Source organism: Lutra lutra, chromosome 13 (genome assembly GCF_902655055.1).
Source record: "Lutra lutra chromosome 13, mLutLut1.2, whole genome shotgun sequence".
In the NCBI taxonomy this organism is placed as follows: domain Eukaryota; kingdom Metazoa; phylum Chordata; class Mammalia; order Carnivora; family Mustelidae; genus Lutra; species Lutra lutra.
This window is the reverse complement of record NC_062290.1, coordinates 30,119,184-30,144,118: the sequence shown is the minus strand read 5'-3', so window position 1 is coordinate 30,144,118 and position 24,935 is coordinate 30,119,184. Positions and strand designations below refer to the sequence as shown.

Genomic DNA, 24,935 nt, shown 5'->3' with positions numbered 1-24,935 from the left:
ACTCTTGTGGGTCTGGTCCCTATCTCAGGGTGGATTTCATACCTTGCAAACAAGAAAAACAAATTATGCTCTTCAAAAATAACATTTTTAAATAAAAGCGAAACTATGTAGGTAGTTTAATTTGTCTCTGGCCGCAGGATCCACTTCAGAGGGTCGCGTGTTCTTCCCCAACGGGAAGCGAATCCCCGGGATGTCTCGGTGACACTGGCCGCAGTGTACTGACAAGTCCTCGCAATCAGCGCACAATTTGTTTCGAATGAATCCAACATCAAAGCCTTTATTCTCCCCAACGTCACGCTATTATTAAATATAACAGGATGCGTACCAGTTTGGGGGGGGGCGTTTAAAACGGACTTTAAATAATTTAAACAAGGACATACGGGTAAGAAAAGGGGGAGTCCAAATGAACCCCGAAAAGTCAGGAAACTTTTTTCTCTTTCTCAATGAAACAATTCCGTTGCTCCTGGTTGTTAAAAAGGATTCTGTGTTTCTCTTTTACATATGTCACATAAAGATTCAAATAAAACGCCTCTGCCTCCACAAGATTGCTTCGGTGTCTGGATTCCACATTTTTAAAAAACTGACTACTTCAAACGGGGACTGTGCTGCCTTGGGTTTTGGGGTGGGGTGGGGGGGAGGATTTTAAGAAAGGGTGGCTTTTCCCAACGTCCTTACTCTCCTCTTTAACTTTCCATTTTGTTTATCTTAATGCGAGGCGTTGTTCCCTGCGAGAGCCTAAGTCTTCTCTTTAGTTAGAAAAGAAAAGAGAGGAGAAAAAAAAAAAAATCTGGCACACACTGCCGCCCTATCCACCACCCTGTCATTATTGGTGCAGGCCTGGGAATTCAAGCCGGACCTCCCAGTATTTGCTGCAGCTTGAGGCCAAGGTGCCTCTGAAAGGGTTTTCTTTGAGGAATTTCAGAAATTGTTTAAGCGCTTAAAAAAATATTACATTTCCCCCCGTGTCTATCGCGAGGCAAATGCTCGTGGGTGTATGTGTGTGTGTGAGTGTGCGTGCGCGCGCAAAAGGCGTCTTACAAAAAGAAGACACTGTTGAAAAGAAAAAGAATAAGAAAGGAAAGGGAGGGGGGGAGCATTCCTTAATGGAAGTATTGCATGCGAGAAGGTTGGCGCTCTCGGAGGCTCCCCCCGAAGCCGGGGATGCACACACTGGGGTTGCCTACCTGGGTGGTCTCTCTACTTTGGTGAGCTGTTGCTAAGCAGCTAATAATAGTCATGTTTGCTGAGTAATTTCTGCCCTCCGCGAGCCAATCGCGTCGCAGAAACCCAAGCCATCTGACAGCCCCGGGGGCGGGAGCTCCAGCCTTTTTCTCTTTCGCTCGGTCTCTCCCCCTCCACCCCCTCCCCTCCTCCTCCTCTTTCTCCAAATGGAGAGAGTTCTTTTTTTTCTTCTTCCATCTCATCTATTGAATCAAGGAGCTGCTGCGGCCGCTGCCCGCTGCACACACACAGAGCGGAGTCCCCAAGTCCCGGGAGCGAGTGAGGCGCGCTGCACTGGGGCAGAATGGTCCAGCGGGTCGGCGAGGAGCACAAGAAAGCAGAGTCCGGGACCGAACAGCCACCGCGAACCCAGCAGCCAGAGCCCGAGCAGCCCGAGCAGCAGCTTCAGGAGCCGCCACCGCCAGAAAGCGCCGCCGCGAGAGAGCGGCGGCGGCGGCTTGCCCCGCGCCCGGCAGCGCTGAGACCCACTGGGCACCCACGGACCCCGCGGCGGTGGCTCTGCGCTTACCCTCCGCGGCCGCTCGAGCGACCCGGGAGGCGCCGAGGGAGCCGGCGAGGCCGGCGGGAGCGGCGGGGATTTGCTGGCGCTTTCTGCAGTGAAGGGGTCGCGGCGCGGGGCGGGGGGCGGGTAGGGGGAGTTGGGGATCTCGAGGAGCGCCGCGCGAGCGTCGGAAGGACAGGCTGGCTCCGCGCGCCGGCTCTCGCCCTCCCGAGAACTGGATGTGGGCAGCGGCGGCCACAGAGACCTCGGGACCCCCGCGCAATGTGGCAATGGAAGGCGCAGGGTCTGACTCCCCGGCAGCGGCTGCGGCCGCAGCGGCAGCAGCGCCCGCCGTGTGAGCAGCAGCAGCAGCGGCAGCAGCAGCAACAGCAGCAGCAGGTCTGTCAACCGGAGCCCCAGCCCGAACTGCCGGCGGCCAGCAGCGTCCTCGCCAGCCGAGCGCCCGGGCGCGCCGGGAGCCCGCAGCGGCGGCAGCAGCGCGCCGGGCCGCCCGGGAAGCCTCGGTTCCCGCGGCGGCGGCGGCGGCGGCGGCGGCGGCGGCACCATGGCTCGGCTGGTAACGCCGCCGAGCCCCAGGACCGCGGCGGCGGCGGCAGCTGCAGCGGGGCCCCCGGGTCGGCCGGCTGGCGGCGGGAGGCGCAGACGGACCGGGGGGCTGCGCCGCAACGCCGCGCTGGACCGGGACTATCTGCACCGGCCCAGCTACTGCGACGCCGCCTTCGCTCTGGAGCAGATTTCCAAGGTGCATTTCAGACTCTTCTCCTCTCCTCCCACTCTTCCCTCCTCTTCCTCTTTGGGATCACCCCCGCCACACACACACACACACACGCACGCGCGCACGCACGCACGCTAGCACTCACACACACCTCTCCAGGAAAAGAGGCAGACAAGTGGGGATTGAAAAATTCAAACCCTCCCTCCGGTCCTCGGAGGAAAGGGCTGTCTGAGGTCCGCAGGGGGTGGAGGGTGTGTGTGTGTGTGTGTGTGTGTGTGTGTGTGTGTGTGTGTGTATACGCGCCCTCCCCGGCATGCCTTTTCCGGAGCACTGGAAAGCGGTCCACAGTGGACCACCTCGAGGGTGGCCACAGCACGGCACTGCCCAGTGCCCCCAACCCCAGAGACCCCTGCTCCCGCGCCCCTGCCCCTATTTGCAACCTAAACCCCTGTAATGCTGCCACATTTCTTAACATCTTGGAGGGGGAGGCGGAGTGGAGGGAGGCGGAGAAAGGAGGGGGGGGGGGAGGGAGCCGAAATAAAGGTGGTTTCCTTTTTTGGCAGAGGGTTTTGCTTTTGTTGAGCATGAAATCTCGGCCCCCTTAAAAATTATCCTTGGAAGAGGGCATCTCCCGTCTTCCTTTTTAGTTTTTGAGCCACCTCTTCTCAGAGCCTGGGGGGAAAGGGAAAGTTGTAAACAAATTGCCACCTTAAATCCGCGGTGCGGGTCTGCCAAGCGGCCGGGTTCATTGTGTTTACGAGGCTTGCTGAAATGTGTGGAATCCGGGGAAGGCGAGCACCCAGACGGGGGCCCGCCGGGGCAGCGGCCAGCGCCGGGGAAACGCCGCCGCCGGGAGCAGCCACAGCCCAGCCCGGACCCCCGCCTGCGCCGGCCTGGGCCCTTCCCCTGTGCACTTGGCTACTTTTTACGTTTAACCAGATGGGAAGGGAGAGGAGGGAAAGATCCATGTGGCCGCCCTCTTCCGATCACAAATATTGTCGTAAGTTACAGATGGCTGCCCCACTTCCTAATTCAGCTCACACAGCGTCTCCCAACGCTTTGGAAATGCGTCGCGAGTGAGCTCCGGCGGCCGCGCTCACCACGTGGATCCCCACTTACTACCACGCCGGGCGGGGGTCAGGGTCGGGAAGCCCGCAATACATTGTTCACAGGGCGAGCTCGTCCCCCAGCCCCCTTCCCTGCGGGGGCACCCGGAGAGGGGTGAGGGATGGCCCTCGACTTGAGGGGAAGCGACCCGTGGTTTGCTGGTTCTTAAATGGTGGGCTCCAACGCAGAGATTCCGCAGCCCCTCCCTTCCCAGCTCCCGTGTGAAGATTGCCTCTGTTGAGTTACTTCTCTCCTGTTTGCCTTGGCTTCCCCTTCCCTCTGTTCTTGCAGCCCTTCTCCCCGGTACCCCCAAGACACCTTCGGGGAGGCTACGCGGGTCGTGCGTGGGGGCGCCCCTGCTGTCGCCAAGGTGCAGCTCCCACGCTGCATCCCGACTTTGATTTACGGCCAGGCCTCCCCACGCCACTCGCGTTACCCCGGGGGGACCTGGGATCCAGGCCCAAGGGCACCCCCTCCTCCCCACGGCTGTCGCGGGATCCGCGGGCGGGTGCGCGCAAGCGGGCGTGGGCGCGCGGGCCGCGACTCCCCAGCGCTCACTCCTCCCTTCTGCTTCATCCTCAGGGGAAAGCTACTGGCCGGAAAGCGCCGCTGTGGCTGAGAGCGAAGTTCAGAGACTCTTATTTAAACTGGGTTGTTACATTCAAAAAAACTGCGGCAAGTTCTTGGTTGTGGGCCTTCTCATATTTGGGGCCTTCGCTGTGGGATTAAAGGCAGCTAATCTCGAGACCAACGTGGAGGAGCTGTGGGTGGAAGGTAAGAGATCCAGCGCCCGCCGCAGCGCCCTCTCGTCCCCCCAGCCCGGGCCCCTTTCCCTTCCTCCTTCCAACTGATAAAGATATTTGCCAGCATACACCTAGAGCCTTTCTGTGGTGAGCGAGAACCCCCTGCCCGCACCAGGGGGAATTGTTTATTGTTTGGGCGCCTGGCCGGGAGCCAGGCCCGCCCGACAAAGGCCGCGCTGTAATCTACTCGGGGCGCTGCGCTTTGCTAGGTGTTGTGGGAGAGAGTGGCGAGGGCGGGCCGGCGGGGGCGCGGGGCCCCTCCGCGGGCCGGACCACTCCGCGCGCCCGGGGGTCCCCGGGGCCTGCCGCCGCCGCCGCTCGCCTCTGCAGCGCCCGAGACGCTGCTGGGGGAAGGCCTCTCGGCTCCTGGCGCTCGTCCTCGGCGTCCTTCCCTCCCCCACCCCCACCCACCGCGTCCAAAGAGAAAGAAGGGGGGGTGCAGAGAGAGGCCACCCCTCCGGCTGGAAGGAGTGTGCGCGCCCCCGGCGGCCGCGGCCGCCGCGCCGGGGAGGGCGGGGGGCGGGCGCAGCGCGGGCCTGCGGAGGCGGCGGCGTGTGTGGTCCTGTTTTTGGACAGCTTTCAACTCTGGGGGAAAAAAAACATTTGTCTCAAGGTACAAAAAAAAAAAAAAAAAGTGGGGGTGGGGAGGAAAGGAATTGAAAAAAAAACGGCAAAGCATAGACTGGAACGCATGTTTGCAAAGTAGATTAATGTTTCCTCGAGGGTGGGGGCTTTTTAAATGGAATGATTTCGGGGCAGGGCTGCGTTTTGCAGCCTGAAAGAAGAAATGTGTTTTAAGAACTCGGGTTTGGAGGGAGGGGCCACACAGGAGCTCTCCAAGGGGCTCTGCCAGTCTTTCATCCAACATTCTTCAATTTGGGGGTTCTTGAAGCCTTTTTTTTTTTTTAAAGCAGTTGTAAATTTAAAATAGATCCCACTCACCCCTCGCGAAGGAAACATTTTACATTCTTTTGGTGATACGGATTTTTTGGTTTTTGGGTTTTTTTTTTTTTTTTTTCTTTTTTCTGGAAAGTAACAGTCTTGCTATTTGGAAGCATTTTAACCCCTACATACTGCTTTTGGATATCTCTTACAATGAGATGGGAAGGAAGGATTGAGGTAATTATGTAGACATTTCAAACCAGAGAATCTGGAGCATTCCTAGTGAGAGCTACCTAACACAAAATTTGGAAGCCTGAGTTTTATGTATGATGACGTCAGTGATCCCTTTCAGAATGCTGTTGGAAAACTAACCTTGGAGAATATTTTGTTAAGTTTACCTTGTTTGTGAAAATTCAGCTGTCAGTGTTTTGCAAGCATATGGTGGAGTCTTTAATTGAGAAGTGACAATTAAAATAATAGTCCAAATAATTAAGACCAGAAAACATTCTTGCCTTAAGTAGGTTGGTAATTAATACAAACTATTCCTTGGATTGAATCCATGGGGTAATTTACCACAGTTGAGCACTTCTGTGTCTTTGGTAGATAAAAGAGTTTTATTGAGTACCTATGATACATTAGCCCCAAGTTTACTGAGTACCTATCATCCCCTAGCACTGTGCTAGGTACCGTAAGGGTCGCTGAAGTCTGTGAGACACTCCTTGTGCACAAACGCTCGCAATTAGAAATACTGGAGTTCAGTGGGCTTGCAGTAAACTTGAGCTCACCGTTGAAGTGGGCCGTGAAAGTCAAATGGGAAAAAAAGCTTCCATGGAAGTGGTGAAGTAAATTAGGATGACCTGGAGAGAGAGAAGGAGGGAGGGATGTCTGGGCAGGAGCTGGGATAGGGAGTCAAACAGAGGCCCCAGCTGAGTGGAGGCTCCTGGTGTGGTGGGAATAGGATGCTATGACGCAGGTGTGCCCAGGACAATAGCGCTGTAGTTGGGAAATGATGTGATTGGCTACCAGATTCTAGGGGAGAGCAAGGGATGAGCTGAGGGGCTTCCCAGCTCTGTCCGTTCACTTTACACCACTCAGACCAGCACATTTGTTAGTATCAGTGGTGATGACAGAAGATAATTTTTTGCTGTTTTGAGCAAGATTTTTTCAGTAGACCCAAGTGAAAAGAGAAATAATGTGATTTATTTTCTTAACATTGTATATTTCTAGAAGCAACTGTGTTTCTGCATGAGACAATTCATTTCAAGTCCTGGAAGGACGTGGCAGTCTCCCCTGGGCTCTAGTTAGTGAGAGACTGTGAAGGAGTGATACCTCAGACAGGTGTCATTTTGCCAACTTTGGGCCTCAGTTATTTTTCTTCCCATTTCTGTTTTGGTAATTTCAGCGTTGCTCATGGGTTCTTTAACCAAATGTTATTTAACTAAATGTTATTTACTTAATACTATCACTTGCTGCTCAACTATCATTACTGTTTATTACCTATTTGCACATGCCTTACAACTCAATAAAGTAGCTATTATTACACTTATTTTTTTATTTTATTTTTTTAATTTAATTTTCAGTGTTCCAAGATTCATTGCTTATCTACCACACCCAGTGCTTCATGCAATCCAGGCCCTCCTTAATACCCACCACCAGGCTCACCCATCCCACCACCTCCCTCCCTTCCAAAACCCTCAGTTTGTTTCTCAGAGTCCACAGTCTCTCATGGTTCATCTCCTCCTCCGATTTCCCCCAATTCACTTTTCCTTTCCTTATTTTTATGACATAATAGTATATGTGATGTGTTTACCTATAATAACTGATTCATTATTCCATTTTACAAAAATGTCCACTTTGCCTTCTAATGACTGACATCTTGATTTGTCATTCATTCATTCATATTCATTCACTGGGTGCTAGACTCTTCCCATGTAGAAGAAGCAATAGTTTCATAAATACAAGTAAACTCAACCAGGGTTTCACATGAGGCCATCATACCATTTTATAAGTTTTTTTTAACGATTTTATTTATTTATTTGACAGAGAGAGAGATTACAAGTAGGCAGAGAGGCAGGCAGAGAGAAAGAAGAGGAAGCAGGCCCCCCCCACTAAGCAGAGAGCCCTAGACAGGATCGAGCCCTGTATTGATCCCAGGACCCTGGGATCATGACCTGAGCCGAAGGCAGAGGCTTTAACCCCCTGAGCCACCAAGGGGCCCCCCATTTTTATAATTTTAACTTAAGTTCAAAGAAGAGGTAACAAGTGAGGGAGTTCTTGTTCATGATGTGTAGTGAGGTTAGTGTTCATATCAACAGTAGGTAGTGTAAGCATTTGTTTTCAGGAGTTGGAATTTCCCTGCTCTGAGTAGCAAACTTGGAATGCAGGTTAATTGTGCTTTAATCTCTGATAAATTCTTCATCACTATCAGCAAAGAAGCTTGTTAGATGTTTTTTTCTTAAGGGAGACTATAAATGTTCTGAACATAAACAAGGGTGCTTGCTACACTAAAGAAACCAAATGTATAGAGGTTGCCTATTTCCCTAGGTAAAAAGGAACAGACTGAGAAACCATAGGAGATTTTTAAGGAGAGAGGAATGCTGAGGGACAGTTTGGGAAAATGTTTATTTACCCTGTGTTTTTTTTTTTTTTTTCTTTTAAAGACATGTCGCACACATAGATAAATAGACAAAGGCAACTGGAAATGTGTATATCTATGTATCTCTACACAAATACATGGATATACCAGTTGACTCTTGAATGGTGTGGGGTGTTTGGGGTGCCGACCTGTGCACAGTTGAAAATCCATCTGTATCTTTTGACTCTCCAGAACCCTAACTACTAATAGTCTATGTTGACTGGAAGCCTTACTGATAACATAAGTAGTCGATTAACACATATTTTGTATGTTACGTGTATCAAATGCTGTATTCTTAGAAGAGAGTTAGTTGAAGAAAAGAAAACATTATTGCAAAAATCAGGAGGAAGAAAAAATATATTTACAGTACTATACTGTATTTATTGAAGAAAATCTGCATATAAGTGGACCTGCACAGTTCCAACCTGTGTTGTTCAACTGTGTTTATCTCCACTATTTATGTATCCATGTAGACTTACTACATATGTCCTTATATTTGCCAAAATAAATGTCTTTTTAGTGTACCCAGCAAGTTAAAGGGGTCCACTTGATAGGCTGTATCATTGATTTGACTTTCAGCTTCGGCATGCTGGGGAAATGTGGCTTTATAAAGGCAGTTTGAATACATTGCTCACACTGAGCAGACCAATATAAGCTAGAGGAAGGAAGATTCTCTTATATTTTTTATCACATTGGTGATAAGAATTCTTTGACTCTGTCGTCAAAATGTTCATACAATGATCGCTGCGATCACTGCAACAACAACCGGTTTCTTTTAAGAAACTCAATATACATTGGGTACTAGCTCAGGTCTGAGGGTTATAGTATTTGCAAGTCAAAAATATCAAATGTAGCTCACTTGTGACCGAACTCATGAGGTTCAGGAAAAGAGTATGTGGAATGATGTAGTGGACATCTGCTGTTCCTGAAACACGTGCCAGTGGCGGCAAGGTCAGGGAGAGACTAATTGTTCCTTAAATACAAAATTATCCCTTCAGCTCACGCTCTCTGTCTGCTCTGTGCCAGGCACTGCACACAGTTCCAGAGAGGTGTTGGTGAAAGGCCACAGTCTGTGCTCTCAGAGGACTTCCACCCAGCAGGGGGCACACAGACCGGATTCAGGATGGCAGGAACACCTTCCAGGAAAGCCTGGACAGGGAGGGACTGAGCCAGGCACCAGGGGTTGGAGAGTTGAGGGTGCTGGGGCATTCCAGGAGCAAGGCTCAGCGGACTGGGCTGTGGCCTCCAGGAGAACTCCCAAATACTTGCCTCTGGTTGGAACTTCAGGTCACGGGGTGGGGACCCCAGAGGCCTGGAAGGCCAAGCTGTGTGGCAGGAAGGTCACTGGTGTGTGCAGGCCGTTTGGGTGAGTGGCTGCTAGCTCTCCCTCTTAGCCCTTCTTTGCCTGTTTCATTCTCTGTACTGGCATATCTGGCCTCTAGGGCCCTCCCTGCTACTGGCATGCTTCACCTGGATTTCACCCTTCTGGGCACAGAATGGAAATAACTTGGTAATCTTGCCCTTTCTTGGTTGGCTTTTTCTTTTTGCTTAACACATTTATCCTCCTGTCCTGTTTAATATCTACCCTCCCCCACTCCAGCCCTGTCTCAGACACAAGTTTGTTGTGACAGCTCTCCAGTGACAGAATGTTCATTTATATCTTTGAGCATTTTTTTCCCCTCAAGCTCTGCCCAGCCCCTGGCATCTTTTACTGCAAAGGGTAATAATAGCCTTGAAATGAATCTATATTGCCTTGTGTTTGGTTATTAACATCTCTGGAGGGCTAGCAAGAGAAGAGGATGCAAGTTTTGACTTTGTTTTTTTAGAAAAATTTTTTAAAATGTTTTTAATGCCTGCTTGATGTTTATAAGTGTTCTCAAGTTTGTTCCTTGCTAGTATGATGCCTTTAGCGTTCTTGAACTCAGGCAGTTGTAGGAATACATGAACTTCACTATCCTTTCTTTCCGTTTAGAGCAAGTTTTCTGACTATGGACATTTTGCTGGATAATTCTGTTATGGGGGTTGCCCTGTGCCTCGTAGGATGTTTAGCAGCAACCTTGAACTCTACCCACTAGATGCCAGTAGCAACTTCCCAGTTGTGACAACCAAAGATGTTTCTAGTCATTGCCAAATTGAGAGGGGAGAGAATGTACAAACTCACTCCAATTGAGAAGCCCTGGTTTCGATAATAGATTCCAATTGGAAGACCCATGCTGTGCAGAGGGAAGGCTTTTATTATGATGGAGTTGTGACAGCAAAGGCACTGCCATAAGTGCAAAAGAATTTTCTTTAAGGTAATGCCCCCTCCTACTGGCCTAGGTAACTAGGCCTAGGTAACTAATGGTAACTAATTTTTTTTATTCTAATAATTTAAGTTTGTTTTCTTAGAATTACATTAAGTGTCCAATTTAAAAAAAACAAAAACAAAAACAAAAAACCAAAACCCAGCTTGACAAGTTGACAGAGAGATAGAAGGGCAAGCCATGGAAGAAAGAGAAAAAGCTGTATATTCGAATATTTTCTTCCTTTGGGTAATTTAATTTTGAAGGCAGACCTCATTGCATTTCAAGAACAGTAAAGTGAAGGTTTAGCATGAACGTGACTTTATCAAAAGCAGGAAAAGACACCACTGGACTTAGTTCACATTGAAACAAGAGCTCCGTTTGGAAGCCCGTGCAGTGCATTAGCTCTTCCGTGGTCTAGGTCTCCTCCAGATGCTCCTGTCACAAACCTCTCCCTCTACCCCCTCCCCGTGCCCTTCCGCGGCAGAGCCAAAAGCACACGGTAAGGGGCTGAGGCCTTGAGCCTGTATGGGCCCAGTGGGTTCTAACTTTACCTCCCCTTTTCAAAATTATCCCCCAGTTTCTGCTCTCTGGGGCTGTCAGTTTGGGGGCATTTCACAAGGGATAGAAAGACCTGCTGAAATGCAGCTCCTTTCTTCTCCTTGGTCCCCTGTGCACTTTGAAAAATTAAGATGTTTATCAGGTTAGATTGCAATAGTGGGTGCCCCCATGTAGGTGCAAGGAGTTTTGGTTTTCTTCATATTTGGAGAAAAATGACTGAAAAATCAACACCCAACAATAATTGCTTGAAAACACCAAATAGCCTCAGGTGCCTTCTTCCCAGGGCACCTGACCCTCCGAATCCCCCGTGTCTCTTTGCTGCCCACCATTCTTGACCCTCCGAAGGAGTGTCGAAGCAAGGTTGGGCGACGGGCTGTATCAGATACACGGACTGCCGCTTGGAGGCTCCAGAAGATGACAGCTTCCAGATGTACGAGCCGCCGGATCCATTTGTTTGGATTATGCACCACAGCTGATGGCGAGATTAACGCTGGCTGGACAAGCTATGGGAGATTTGTCTGGTTTCCACAATGCTGTGTTTATATTTCATTGGGATTTCTCCTTCAAAGCTGACCTCCCTGTGACCCCCAGAGCTCTGTCCACTCAGGCCAAGCTGTAACTTGTCTGCCCCTCTTCTCCTGGTGTGTATGTGTACGTGTCTGGGGGTACAGGGGTGGTGGTGGTCACAATTGTGCAGCGGAAGGGGCTGCTTTCGTGGTTTGCCTTTCGCCCCCTCCCTGCCCCAGCTTCATGCCAGCTGTCTGCCCAATTTTAGACCCAGAGAGTAGTCTATTTTGTGGGGGTGGGAGGTAGGGAAGATGAAGGGGGCTTGATTTTAAAGGTCTTTTTAGCTTTGAAAACAAATACGGAAATATTTGAAAAGCATTATACAGGAGACCATATTTAATAGAGGCTGTTTTACAGAAGTATAGTATTTTAGCTCAGCGCTAGTTTGATACTATTTTGAAAAAAGACACCCCTAAATAATCACCAGACCCGTGTGATCCTAATACTATTTCCTTTGCCCCTCACTGGCTCCCAGAACCTCTTCTCCTTCCCTCCCCTTCCCCTCTCCCATCCTTCTTTCCCCCCATCTACTCCTAAACTGCCCTAATCATTTCCTCCCAGTGGATCTCTGGAGTTACTAGTGTGAAATCTGAAATGGTAGTAAATCTGGTTAATCACAAACTGACAGGAGGGAATTAGAAAATGTATTATTTCAAACCAGCTGTGGGAGATACCACATGCAAAGCTGCCGTTTGCATCCTTGGCCTTCTTATCTTAGTAAGGGTTGGTTACCCGACCTTACTCTTTGATGGGGTCTCGTCAGCAGAAGATGCACTTCCCCTATTGAAGAGCCATGGCATTTTTTTGGACTTTTGAGGTGCCTTAGAATTCACCAACAGATGGAGTGTGAAATTCGTCTTGGTCCCCTGTGTTGAATGTGTTGTGTGAAATACAGAAGAACTGGGCCCTTTAGCATTCCTTGAGGTGCTCAGTAAAATGTAAACCAAGACATTCTAACCCAGGCACCATACTTCAGGTTCTCCCTGCATGGAACTCCCTCCAAAGGCAAAAGGAACACCGAAAAGGGCAGAGTTCCTTATTCAGATTTTGGCCGACTCTGCCACATTAGATGGACCATCCACATGAGAGGTCCCAGAAAGCAGATGGTTTTGCTCATGAAGACGCTTCCAGCAGTTCATAAGGAGGAAACTCCTTGGGATTTTCTTAGTGGGAACCCTCCTTGAAGGCACAGCTATCATCAGGGTCATCAAGATATAATAAGCACTTTTTTTACTTGTTCTCCGCTCCCAAACTCTGAATTTGGGTCCTTCATGATAAAACCTTCTGGATTTGTTTCCCTTAAACTGGATTTAGGGTTGTTGTTGTTTTTTCCTTTATATGATAATACCTATTTTTCTACTTGTGTGTATCTTTAGGTTTGACACGAATAATTCCGTCTTCTAAAACAGTAGAATGGGGCGCCTGGGTGGCTCAGTGGGTTAAAGCCTCTGCCTTCAGCTCGGGTCGTGATCTCAGAGTCCTGGGATCGAGCCCCACATCGGGCTCTCTGCTCAGCTGGGAGCCTGCTTCCCCCTCTCTCTCTGCCTGCCTCTCTGCCTACTTGTAATCTCTGTCTGTCAGATAAATAAATTAAATTTTTAAAAAAAAATTGAAAACAGGAGAATGCTGCCATTGAGAAACCTCTTGACTGTTGTAGAGAAAGATATGGGAAAGATGCATTCTGTCCCCAGTCCCTTCAAGACTATAACTATTTTGTTGTATTTGGGTTTATAGCATAGTTGGGAAAACTATGTGTTAGGGAAACTGTTGTTGGCGGGCAATCAGGTACCTGTGAATGAATGACAAGTTGGTTGTTGGAGAGATTTATCATGTGGAGGTAGGACCTTATTTCTAGAAACCCAGGTGTGAGTTGGCCCAAATCGTCCACTCAGCTTGTGGGTCCCACAGTACCACTGGTGAGGTGTGGTGAGGTGAGGCTAGTGAAAAGCAAGTACCACCACACAAGCTTGATGTATTGTCGTTAAGATAAATGAAAAGAATCAGTTTCCCCAGTTTATGAACCAAAAGAGTTTTCAGTTGCTGATGAAACGCCTACAAAAGTAAGCAAAAGGAACTAGAAGTGGGCTTTGTGAAGTCAATGCCCACGATTTTTTTCCCCTTAAATCATTGCTTAAGGGCTTCTGGCCCCTAGCTCAGGAATCCTGCCCAAAAATGCCAGATGTATTACACAGTCAAGTACTGCAATGTAAACACTGCTCTGTGCCATGAGGCAGGGTGGTCCGCTCCTATTAAAGAAGAGCCAGAGACCGGGAGGGGCCGAGAGGTATGCCCTGGGCTCTACAGCGGTGGTAGTGGTCATGGTGTTTGGGCTTTTGTCGGCACAGTCAAGATTTGGAACTACAAAAACCTAGAGGAATTAATACTTTTTACTGGCAAACAAAAGCCACTTGAATTGGGATGCCAAAGAGAGCAAGATGTGGGCTTGGATCCTGTTGCCTCACTGGGTCAGATAAATTGATAAAATGTTGAACAGGATGGGGAGGGGCTGATAGGAACCAAGCTGTTGTTTTCCCAGTAGCATCTGTGAGCGTCACCCTTTTCATCTGCTGTGAGTTACAGGGCAAGGGGGGTGAAGCAAGAGGAGGGAGCAGCTTCTCCCACCAGGCTCTCCTGGGTCTGAGAAAACCTGCTGGGTCGGTGTCCCTTCTGTGTGTACACCTAAGCTAGGGCACAGAGCTGCCCAGCTGTGTGGTAGCGCTGGGGGGCCAGCCCGAGATATCTTACAGATATATTATATAGGTATGTTCTATCTATATAGATATATTATATGGATGTATTGTAAGATATGTTATAAATAAATGACCTTCCAGTTGGCTCCCAGTGTCTAGATTTCAGTAAAACATCTACTAATGATGATCCTTGGAAGGTAAGGATCAGTCAAACGTGTTTCTATAGTGCTGCCGGCGATTTGAGGAAATTGGACTGCCTAGACGTTATCTGTACGTCCAAATAATCTAGTACTAAGCAGTCCTTAGACTGACGAAATTGAGGGTTTTTAAACATTAATATGAAGATATTTTGTGAGTTAGGAGGAAATGGGGTTTCAGTTTGAACTTGGGGAATTGCTTAAACAACCTGCAATAATATTACCCCGATTTTAGAGATCCATACTACAGAGGGCTCTGAGAACGTTGCTTTTAGAAACAGTGATGGTAAAAATGGGAATTTTTGAAATTAAGGAGAATGTAGGCTTCTTGACTCTGCCCCAGCACGTCTGTTTTTCTGTTTTGAATTCTCCCATTTCCCCACTCCACTCCCTGATTTCCTTTGCTCCTTTAGGGGAGAAACCAGAAAACTTCACAAAAAAGACACAGTGTCTTTTTAAATAGAAGTTTTCTAAGTACAACAAAAGAATTTTCCCTTGCTGCCTAAGAAATTATTTCTTTCCTCTTACCTAATTTTCCCCCATGCTTTTTTTGCATTGTTGCAGTAACTTTAAAAACAATAAATATGATGCCATCATTTTAGTCCATACATGATCCAGAAAAAAAAAATTGCACATGTTTAATACCTTGCTTAATTGCAAACAAAGCCTGCAATTTGAGAGAATTGGGATTAGGGCTAAATATCTATTAACTGCTCTTTCTAGAGATTTGGGGAATAGGATGACCCTTTTTTCTTTTTCCTTTTTTTTTCTTTTTCTTTTTTTTTTTTTTAAATAGGCTACAGTTTCACATGGCTCCCAAAAGAAATCTCTCTCCCTTTTTGTTTCCCACACCAATTGATTTATCATTTTGCTTGCAAGCAGATCCAGAATGTTAGGGCAAGAACACACTCACTTTTTTCTCGTAACTTTTTTGTTGCGGACCGAAACCAGTTGACTTGAATAAATTTTTCTGAGGCCTGAATGTAGCCAGCAACGTGGAAAAATCTTGCCATTCAGGGCCGTCTGAATGTACATTTCAGCCACACAGTAAGCTGCATTGGTAGGCACTGGAGTGCTAAATACAACCATTTTTCGCAGCAGCGAGTTAGACAGGTGATTAGCATAATTAGCACCGAGCAGCCATACATATGGTAATGCTGAGTGTGTAAATGCCAGCTGCGGTGTAAAATTTATGTCAGGGGTCGGCAGGGCTGTGCGAAAGTATTGTGTTCCAGCTGCAGGTCAGGGCCGCCAAAGCTTACCTCCTTTTCTCTTGTTGGTGAATACGCCAAACAGAAGAGAAAGACAGAAATATAACAGATACGGCTTTGATGGAACAGCCCAGTTCTGTGCAAGAGGGACTGTTCTATAAAACACACACACACACCCTCGCACACCCTTGCAGAAATCCCACTGCTTTCTCTATAAATTGTGTTTGCTTCATGCAGAGAGCACATGAGAGACAGGTAGGTAAAAGGGCCAAGTGATTTCTTGGGAGGAAAAGTTTCAGTCACTGAATTTTGAAAAGGAGTTAAGAGTAGGTCCTCTGGCTTAGGCCAGCCTCTCACTGCCCACCCTCCACTCCTGCCCCCCATTGTTTTCCTTCAAATAAGTGGGACCCCCGCCCCCCAACAAGGGAAAGGACTATGATATAAGGTTCCAACAGCGCAGCTCTTTTCCCAAATTGCTTGACTGGTTTTAGCAAAGGACTACAAGTTTCTTTGTGTTGTGTTTCTGGGGCAGCTCGGCTTACCACTCCGCTCACCGCCACTGTCAGACCCATTTCGGTTGGGCTCCTGCTTGACAGGAGGACCGTCTTGAATGGCCCACGCCCTTGGAAATGCATGATGGGGGAATTTTTAGCTGTGCCGAGGTCATGCATTTTGCACTCCAAGCGCTTCTCCTGCTGTCCCCTCCCCTTTTCCAGTTGGTAGCTGTAAGGAGTGGTGGTGGTGACAGAACAGAGTTCACACCATGCTGACCTGGTGATGAAACTTCCTCCCAGCCCCAGGGGGTCCTTATGCATCAACCCCTAATCCAGCTAATCCTGATGGCAACAGAATCCCCCAAGGGTAGCCCCCAGCGAGGGTGTGGGAGATAAAGCAGGCCGGCGTGATGTTCCTTGGCCCTGGCCTGCCTGTGGAGGTGGGGATTCTCATTGTTTTCGCCCCTGTGCAGCTCCAGGAGGAGGCCCGGGCTGGATAATGGCAAGAAGACTATCCAGAGCGGAAAGGTGATGTCAGCCCTGCAGAAGCTAGGAGAAGGGAGCTGGGGTTAATGTTACTCAGCGGCCTGAATGCTGGGGTAGAGAGCCCCGCCACCATGCAAGCACTTGGCTTTTGTTGTAGTGGTTGGGTTGTGTGGTTTTTATTGTTTGTTTTTTTAATGAAGACTTTAGGAGGTCTTAACTAAGAACTTAGGACTTGATCACAGCACTAACGTCGTGGGTTCTGCTTCTTGGGCCGGCACTGCCTCTGACTGAGCGGCTCTCCCTCTGCCTCTCCCAGGCTTGTGGCTCCTGCAGAAAGGACGGACTTGGGTTTGCATCTACTTGCTTGTGGACTTGAGCATTCAGGTGACAGCATCGTAGGGCCTGGGGCACTTCACAGTGGGCAAGCACACAGCCAGGGACAGAGCAGAGCTCCATTCTGTTACGTCCAGCAGGACTTCCAGGAACAGCCTTGAGTCTGCAGCTGCGACTTCACCTGGCCTGGCTTTGGTGGGGTTGACCGCAGCCCTCATTTGCCACAGCAGCGAGTGACTGGGGAAGAATGGGTCTCCCGATAGACGCAGTGTCATCTTGGGAGCCGGTGGCCCTGGAGAAAGAAAATACCAGGTGCGGGGAGCTGTGGCAGGCGGCAGGTCTGGGGTGGGCACAGTGCTGGGCTGACCTGATCGTGTCCGACAGGGTGAGCGGGCAGCTTCAGGGAAAGCCATTCAGAGAAGCAGCCTGGGCGGTAACAGATGGCACCACAAACAGCTGGTATGGGGGCTTGTGGTGGGGGCGCAAGCTCAGGCCCACTACCTCTTCTACTGAGTTCCGCCCTCCTTACCACTCCCCTGGGTCCTCCCCTCCTCCCCTCCTGCCCTAGGCTGCCCCTGGGGAGGTGTGGGGAGGTGTGGGGAGGTGTCCTGCTCTTGTCTTGTTTTCGTGGTTTTCACTCACTGGGCTCACTTCATGAAGGCAAATTCTCTTTGGGCTATCTGATTCTAGCATTTTCCCATGGCAACACCCAAGGGCACAATCCCACGAGGAGAAAAACAGCCCAGAAGCTTAAGCAGCAGTTGGCTAGTCATGAATAAAAGAGATGGCTGGAAGAGTGACTAAAACTCACAGCTCAGGACTTTTCAGCCAATTGCCCAAATTACTGAATCTTCATTTTTTTCAATTTAGAAAATGAGCTGGTGCTAATAATTTTGCAGTTACACCCTTTTGGAGATTTGTAGTTTTTCACCCTCACAATAACTAATCGCAACATTGAAAGAAGGACCTGAAGTAACTAAAGGGGAAGAAAAAAAATCTCTCTAGAGGCTGTTAGAGAATTCATGGGATTAATCAAATGCAAATGCTCAGCTTGCATATACACAGACCCCATTTTCCTAATTGGACTCTGAGTGGGTACTTTTCAGGCTGAAAGGGTCATTTGTTTTGACTGATTGACTTTTTGAGGCTTTGGGAAGAATTAATATCTTACACAGATGACTGCCTGTTCCCAAGGCTCTGTATTGAGGCTGTTCATTCATTCATTCCTCTGACGCGCCGGGTGTGCGCATGTGCCTGGTGTGCCGAGGTAAGTGGGCGGCGGGCAGTGCCTCCCTGAAAGGACTTGGAATTTACTGGGAACAGCACTTCGTATGGTCCCTCAGATCACCTTTATGTGGATCACAATAAGCTTTTGCTAAAAGCTTTTTGCATGAGTGCCACAGGCGTTTATTAAGCTCTGCAAAGAGGCTGTGCTGAGGAATGGTATGAGGCGGGAGAGCGGCACGAGGGCAGCATCTTTCTTTGGCCATGGATTGGAATAGCATTGGCCCTGAGGTATGGACCCCTGGGTGGAATGGTTTCCCACCTGAGCTGACCCTTCTTCACCTTGGAAAGCCATAATGGTTTGATTTCAGGAGGAAAGGATCAGCAAAGTTTGAACAAGAACTTCTTTGCACAAGTGATGCTTTTTTACCCCACCTCTTTCAAAGAATTGTTTTCTAGAGAATTTGCAGGTAAAGAGGCATAAGACAGCTTGCTTTCTGTATGCCCTCATCTCTCTGCCCCCCTCTAAAACAGGCCCCCGCTGGGGACCAGAAGGAAAATGGGGGCCTGTTGGCAGCCACCCATGGGGCTCTACTGGAAAAGCTATCTTCTCGGTGGCAGGAAACACTCTGGGAGACAATGTTGTTGTCCTTCAAATTAAAAAATACCAGTTGTTTGTCCCTTGTAATACTTTGGAGCATTCTAAAACCTCTAGCTGTGAGCTTGGTATGGTCTGGTGTGTGGAATTTGGCTCTCTAAGAGTTGTGTCCTCAACAAGTGCTCAGGAGCCACAAGGTTCTCTCGGGGAAGTTGGATGCTGGGTTGAGGGTTGGTTCTACCTCCTGTCAGCTGGGTGAGCTTGGGCAAATCCCCCACACTGCAGCAATTTTTCTGTAAAATAAGGGCGATGCTCCATGGCCTGTGATAAATGAATAAGTGACCAGATGAATGGATGCCTGCTCAGCTCCTGGTTAAGGGTTTGGGACATTTCTCACACATTGTTAATACCACACCACATTATGAGGTTAGTAGTAGCATTTTCATCCCATTTCACAGAGAAGGTTACTGAGGCCCAGCTGTGTCGGGGATTTGTTGCAAAGCTTCGACTCAGAACCCAGCCCTTCTGATCCTGGTTCTCATCACGTGACTGTCCAGTCCAGCTTGCCCCAGCTCAGTGGGGAAGCAGCACCATGCAAAATATTTATAAATAGGTAAAGTATGCATGTGAAATGGCTTTGCAAATGAAAAACACACAAATTTGAAAGGCTATTTTGTGTCCCGGGATCCTGAAATAACATTTTTTATGCATCTCATTCAAAGAGTTTGGTTGTTATTTCATTGTTAAAAGTTGTTGCGTTTGGAAGAAGGAAAAGAGTATAAGAGGACTTTAGAATACGAGGAATATGCATGTTATTTTTGCATTGAGCTTATTTTTCATTCAGATCCCTACCAAGTAGCCTTCGTATTTTTCCCCTTTTGTCATGTGGAAGTCTTTCATTGTACTAGCTCCGTGCAGAAAAATTAAGAAATAGCAATAAACCTCCCCAAAGGGAAATGGGTAAATATTCTCCATAAACCTCCTAGCTGTCAGTATGTACCCATATCTACATCACCAATACTGAGAATTATGGCTCATTCTGCTCAGTAGTCAGAAACCATTTCCCAGACTGCACCTGGGATTTTAGCCATTTGAAAGGGGTTCTGTGGGGCTTCCTGGCCGTGGAGCTTCACACCGATGCCTGATGGGGAAGATGGGCTAGATTAGGAAGAGCTCTGGGCTGTCACTCAGCTGTGATTTAGGCTAGGCTTTTGCAGGGTAGCAGAAGTCAGGTGAGTCCGTAAAATCACTCCTTCCAGAGAGGTTTCTGTCTCTGGTAGCTCATTCCAGAGCCCCCTGGGTGAATACTGATGTAAGAGCGTATGAATGCCGCGCAGTTTATGACACAGGTACACCCGAGAAGGAGCTAAGTCTACCAGCGCAACCAAGTGAATGACATAATTATAGTCTCACCGCGTTCCAGCCACACCGGCCTCCTTTTTCTTCCTGTTGCAAGCCAAAAGAGGGGCTGGTTCCTCTGCCCAGACACTGTTCCCCCAGCCCTTCAAAGTCAGGCTGAATGTTCCTTCCATTTAGATCTTCCCTGGGCCACTCCATTTGAAGTGGTCTTTCCCCTTCCCTGCCACCCAGTGACTAGCGTGGCATCACCACCTTGATTGCTGCCGTGGCACTTATCCTGCCATGAAGTTAGCTTATTGATGTGTCTGTCTGTCAGCCCTGTGCTTCACTGGCCAGTGAGCTGTTTGGAGCTGAGAACATGCTGTTCTCACCCACCGTAGCACCCCACTGTTGAGCGCACAGTAGGCGTCTTCATCTGCTCGTCAGGTGAATGAACTGTGGTATGGCTGTCTGTCAAGGAAAGTGGATGTCAGTGAGACTTTCTTAAAGTGACTGAATAATTTTGCAAAGACATTCATATTTGGTTAAATATAAGATGAAATACTAAATAAAATATGGCCATGTAGTATTCAATTCAAAAGAAGTTGAATTTAACAGTACTCAAAAGTGGGATACAGCTTAGGTAGTTGAAGACACTTCAACCACCTAAGGGTCTTTCATCTCTAGCTGTTCTGTCTACCCACAGTGATAGTCTGGTCTTGGTTGAAACCAGTTGTTATGTTAGCAAAATACTAAATTTATCCCTAGAGCACAGAGATGAACAAATAAAAAGATTTTCAATTCCAGAGACATGACAGACACACACCTTTATTAAAATGTTTCCGTTTATTTAAAATGTATACCTTAAACCATCTAAAAAGTGACCCTATAAAGCCTATGAAGTACATTTTGTATCTTATAGTAAATAGCATCCTTTCTGACACCCCCTGTAATAAAATAATTGACCTATTGTAAGGTTGGTCTGAAAGCACGTAGAAAGTTCTTTCCAGGAGCGTGAACCTTGATGTGATCTTTATTTTTGTATGCGCTCTTCTCTTGGGGCTTCACCTTTTTCCGTTATAGTCGCAGGCAGCTGCTCTTAGGCAGGGAAGAGGAAGGGGGGTTGTCTGTAGTCCCACTTTGTCGTTACTCATTTGTTTGTACCTCATGGTTTTAATTTACCTGAAGTCTTAAGATTCAGGAAAGATAAAAGGAAGCAGGACTTTGCAAGCAGAACAAGGGATCATATACTATGCCAATGCTTGAGGAGCTGGTGGAAATATTTATGATTTATAGGTGTGGGGCATTGATGTCATATGGCCAAAAAAGAGGAAGGAAGGAGTCCCCCCCCCCCCCCCCCCAAAAAAGGCTATTTGGAGCTCCTTGGCTTGGAGCTCTGTAGCTTTTCAGAAGTGACCTCTGGACTAATAATTGACTTTTTAGCCTCGAACAGCCTTTTTATCTCCAGAGAATGTGGATTGAGTCTAATTCAGTTCACTAGTTAATTGGTTGAAATAATGCATTGTGATTCCTGCCAGAAGGAGCCAGACCCTGCCTGCAGGCAGCTTTAGAAGAGCATCCTGAAAAGGCCTGGGACTTCTTGTAAATTTATCCTTTGTTGCAAGTTTCCTATGTTTTCCTATGTGGTCTTTCTTTAACTTCAGAATGGTGGCAGGGTCCTCGCAATTCCCCAGGGCATCTGTTAAGGTTTTCTACCCCAGGAGGGTTAATAGGTTCTGTAACCGATTGATAATTTCCCCCTCTCTGCCCCTCCTCTCTCCCCCATGCCGGCCCCCCACCGTTCTCCTCCTCTTTGACACACCCCACAGTATGTTCCGCCTCACCTCACAGTAGTCCTCAGTGGCCTTGACCATCTGCGTGGACCTGCACAGATGATCCTGCCAGTCTGTGAATCTGCACTAGCTTTCCTAATGAGGGCATTATTTGCTTTTTTAGCTTGCCCCCTTGTTTATAAAATATGCCAAGAGAGCTAAACAACCCGCTGTTCCCAGTACTTACTTACTTGCCCAAACCAAATGTTTATGTCCTTGAATACTAAATTTGAAGAAAAAGGATTCCTCCTCGTGGGAAAGCTTAGGATGATTGTTGAAGGGTCTCTCTACACTGCTGCTGAAGGCCTGTTATTGAGTAAACATGCAACTTACCAGCGACTTCAGGAACTATTCAGACTCACTGTTCAGATTCTTCAGCTGGCCTTGGAGTGTGTGTGTAGGGAAGGGGAGAAGGGGGTGGGGTGCTGTTCTAGGATTCTCTCTCTGCTGCCCTCCTGCCCCCTTCCTGAACAACCCCTTCCCTGTGGCTCTATTGGGTCAAAGCACCCTCCTCTCCAAGAGCATTCTCCTTCGGTATCCCCGCACATCTACCCTGTTGAGAAGTGAAACTCCCTTCCCCCTATACCTCCCAGCCAGGTGGCAGCATTCTGCACTTGGCCTGTTCTAAAACCATAATTAAAATATAACGCAGGACCTAAGAAAGAAGGCAAAAAAGCAGTTTGTAGTAACAATGTGCCTCATACCTTGCTGCCCTGGCCTGTGGCTTGCCCCACTGTGGCCGGCCTGCTGGAGAGCCGGTTGGTCCTGGGGCCGGGGTTCTGGCCTCTGCAGCAGGTTCAGAATCACATGGGAAGCTTCTGGAACACAGGCTGCCTGCTTCCGGGCCGCTCAGAACCTGGCACCTCTGTTTCCAGGATGCTGACCAGATGAGTCTGGTGGAGCCAGGACCCAGAGACTGGCCGTCCGGGCCATGGCGGAGACATTTGGTTCCTCTCAAGTCCAGCTGATGTGAATCACATTATTTATCTTCTCCTGGCACGTTTTGTGCTGAACACACATTTGCCACCTTTCCTTGTTTCTTTTGCTAGATTATTTAGAAGAAGACTGTAAATTGAAGCCATTTCTCTTGAACTGGGCTGCAGGGGCACATTGTTTACACAAGTGAAAGAAATTGTAACAGGGGTGTTTGGTCTGGACTGCAGGGAAAAGGTATCTCAAGTTTTCCTTCTCCCTCCCCCTCCACACAGATGGTGTCTTAGTTAGGAGGTGCACAAACATGTATGCATTAAGTTTGCATATGCAATGGGCAGGACAGTTGTTCACGGGTTTAGTGAATATTTTTTATGTTTTTTATTGGTAAAATGAACATCGCCAATAATAATAATGGTGAATGTTACCCACCCCACCCTCAAATGTCTGCCATACGTGTTCATGACCAAAGATCATTTATCACGTATCCTGCACCTCTGGTGAGATAACAGAACATGAATTTGTGGGGATGTTGCTATTCTAATTGAAGCCTGTACATGTTTGTCAGTTGGTGGACGAGTAAGTCGTGAATTAAATTATACTCGCCAGAAGATTGGAGAAGAGGCTATGTTTAATCCTCAACTCATGATTCAGACCCCGAAAGAAGACGGTGCTAATGTCCTGACCCCGGAAGCCCTCCGACAACACCTGGACTCAGCCCTCCAGGCCAGCCGAGTCCATGTATATATGTATAACAGGTAAGCTGGTAGGAAGAAGCTGCTGGTTTTAGTAAGTTACCTTGCCCTGGAAATATGCTTAGAGTGTTAGTTCAAATAGTTTTCTAATGAAGTGATTCTTTAAAAAAAATTCTTAATTTTTGTTTCTAGAGATTGGTGATAAATCAAATACATGTTAATGTATTTTCAGTAAGTATCTAGGCCCTCTAAACCCAAAATGAATCTGATCCTTCAAGCAGTTGTTTGTGGGGCTATATACCCATTCTGAAGACATGCCATTGCTTAAGATGGTTTTGGAGAAGTTACCGTTGGAATTGCCTTTAGTCGACTTTAAAAGAATGGGGAAAGAAAAAGTAAGAACTTACTTCTGGTTACTTCGTACTCCCCACAGTTAGTGGCAGTTGGTATGTGTTACAAAGTGTCCAATAGGTTGAGCCACTCTGGTGAACTCTTACTGACAGGAGTCATATACTGCTTCACAAAATATTATCCCTTAGCTTCATAGCTAATTTAACAATGCTGTGGGTATAGTAAAAACATACAAAGACTTCTGGGTCAAAACTGACAGTCCTTTTTCTTCTCTATTGAAACAATGAGTTATTCAGGGCAGGGACCACATCTCTTGTCCATCCTTGCACCCCAGCGTTTAGATCACAGTGGGCACTTGCATTTTATTGATTGACTAAATTGCCTAGATTATGAATTTGAACTGGGTCTTCTCCCTGAGCTATTGAGAAGACTATCACTAAACCCTCTTTTCAGGGGACCACTAAGTTGGAATTTACCTAACCTTATCCTGTCCCTCACCAAGGTTTTTAAGCACCTCTTTTTTTTTTTTTAAGATTTTATTTTTTTTTATTTATTTTAGAGAGAGAGCACTAGTGGGGGTAGAGGCAGAGGAAGAGGGAGAGGGGAGAGAGAGGGAGAGGCAGAATCCCAAGCAGACTCCACACTGAGCGTGGAGCCTGACACAGGGCTCGATCCCACGACACATGAGATCGTGACTTGAGCCAAAACCAAGAGTCAAACGCCTAACCAACTGAGCCACCCAGGCACTGCTTTGCAGCACCTTTTAACTGAGTGGTTGATAGTACAGTTTTTCACAGGAGAGGTGAGTAAGTGGCCCTGTAGACATACTCAGTGGCCAGGGAGAATGAAGGGAAAGCATAAAAGGAAAATCTGGACTTATCCCTAATGTGGTAACCTCCTCTCTCCATGGGCTCAACTGGATGGGCTAAGACCCATGTTGCTGGAGACCAAGCCCTAGCATCCAGCATGAGTCACATGTTCTTGTTGCCTCATCTGAAAATTACTGATCACATGTGGTCTACTATCCTCAGGGGGTTCTGAGAACAAAATGAGATACATGTAATGGATAAAAGGGAAAACGTAAGGAGATACTCTGGCACTTTGGTCAGGCAAACTTGACTAGTGAGCACACCCTGCTCAATCAGCACATCCCTCCCATTCTGTAGAGGAAGCAACTACCCAATGCAGTTTTGCACAGTTTGTAAGGAGAGGCCCCGTAAAGAACGTGGAAATGGGTATTCTAGGGCCACTGCAAGCATG

The 24,935-nt window shown here is 48.0% G+C and overlaps 1 protein-coding gene across 3 annotated transcripts in view; it reads left to right on the top strand.

The window, feature by feature from the left end:
• Window positions 1–1,362: 1,362 nt before the first annotated feature.
• PTCH1 (patched 1) overlaps window positions 1,363–24,935 on the top strand; it is a 63,229-nt gene continuing 39,656 nt past the window's right edge. The window contains exons 1-4 of one of the 3 annotated variants that reach the window (XM_047699182.1): window positions 2,144–2,486; window positions 3,186–3,459; window positions 4,149–4,340; window positions 23,198–23,387. In XM_047699182.1, the coding sequence (XP_047555138.1) occupies window positions 2,289–2,486; window positions 3,186–3,459; window positions 4,149–4,340; window positions 23,198–23,387 (854 nt within the window). In that variant the 5' untranslated portion in view covers window positions 2,144–2,288. Of the gene's footprint in view, window positions 2,487–3,185; window positions 3,460–4,148; window positions 4,341–23,197; window positions 23,388–24,935 lie in introns of those variants that run through there. The other 2 variants (XM_047699180.1, XM_047699181.1) reach the window with 2 other exon arrangements.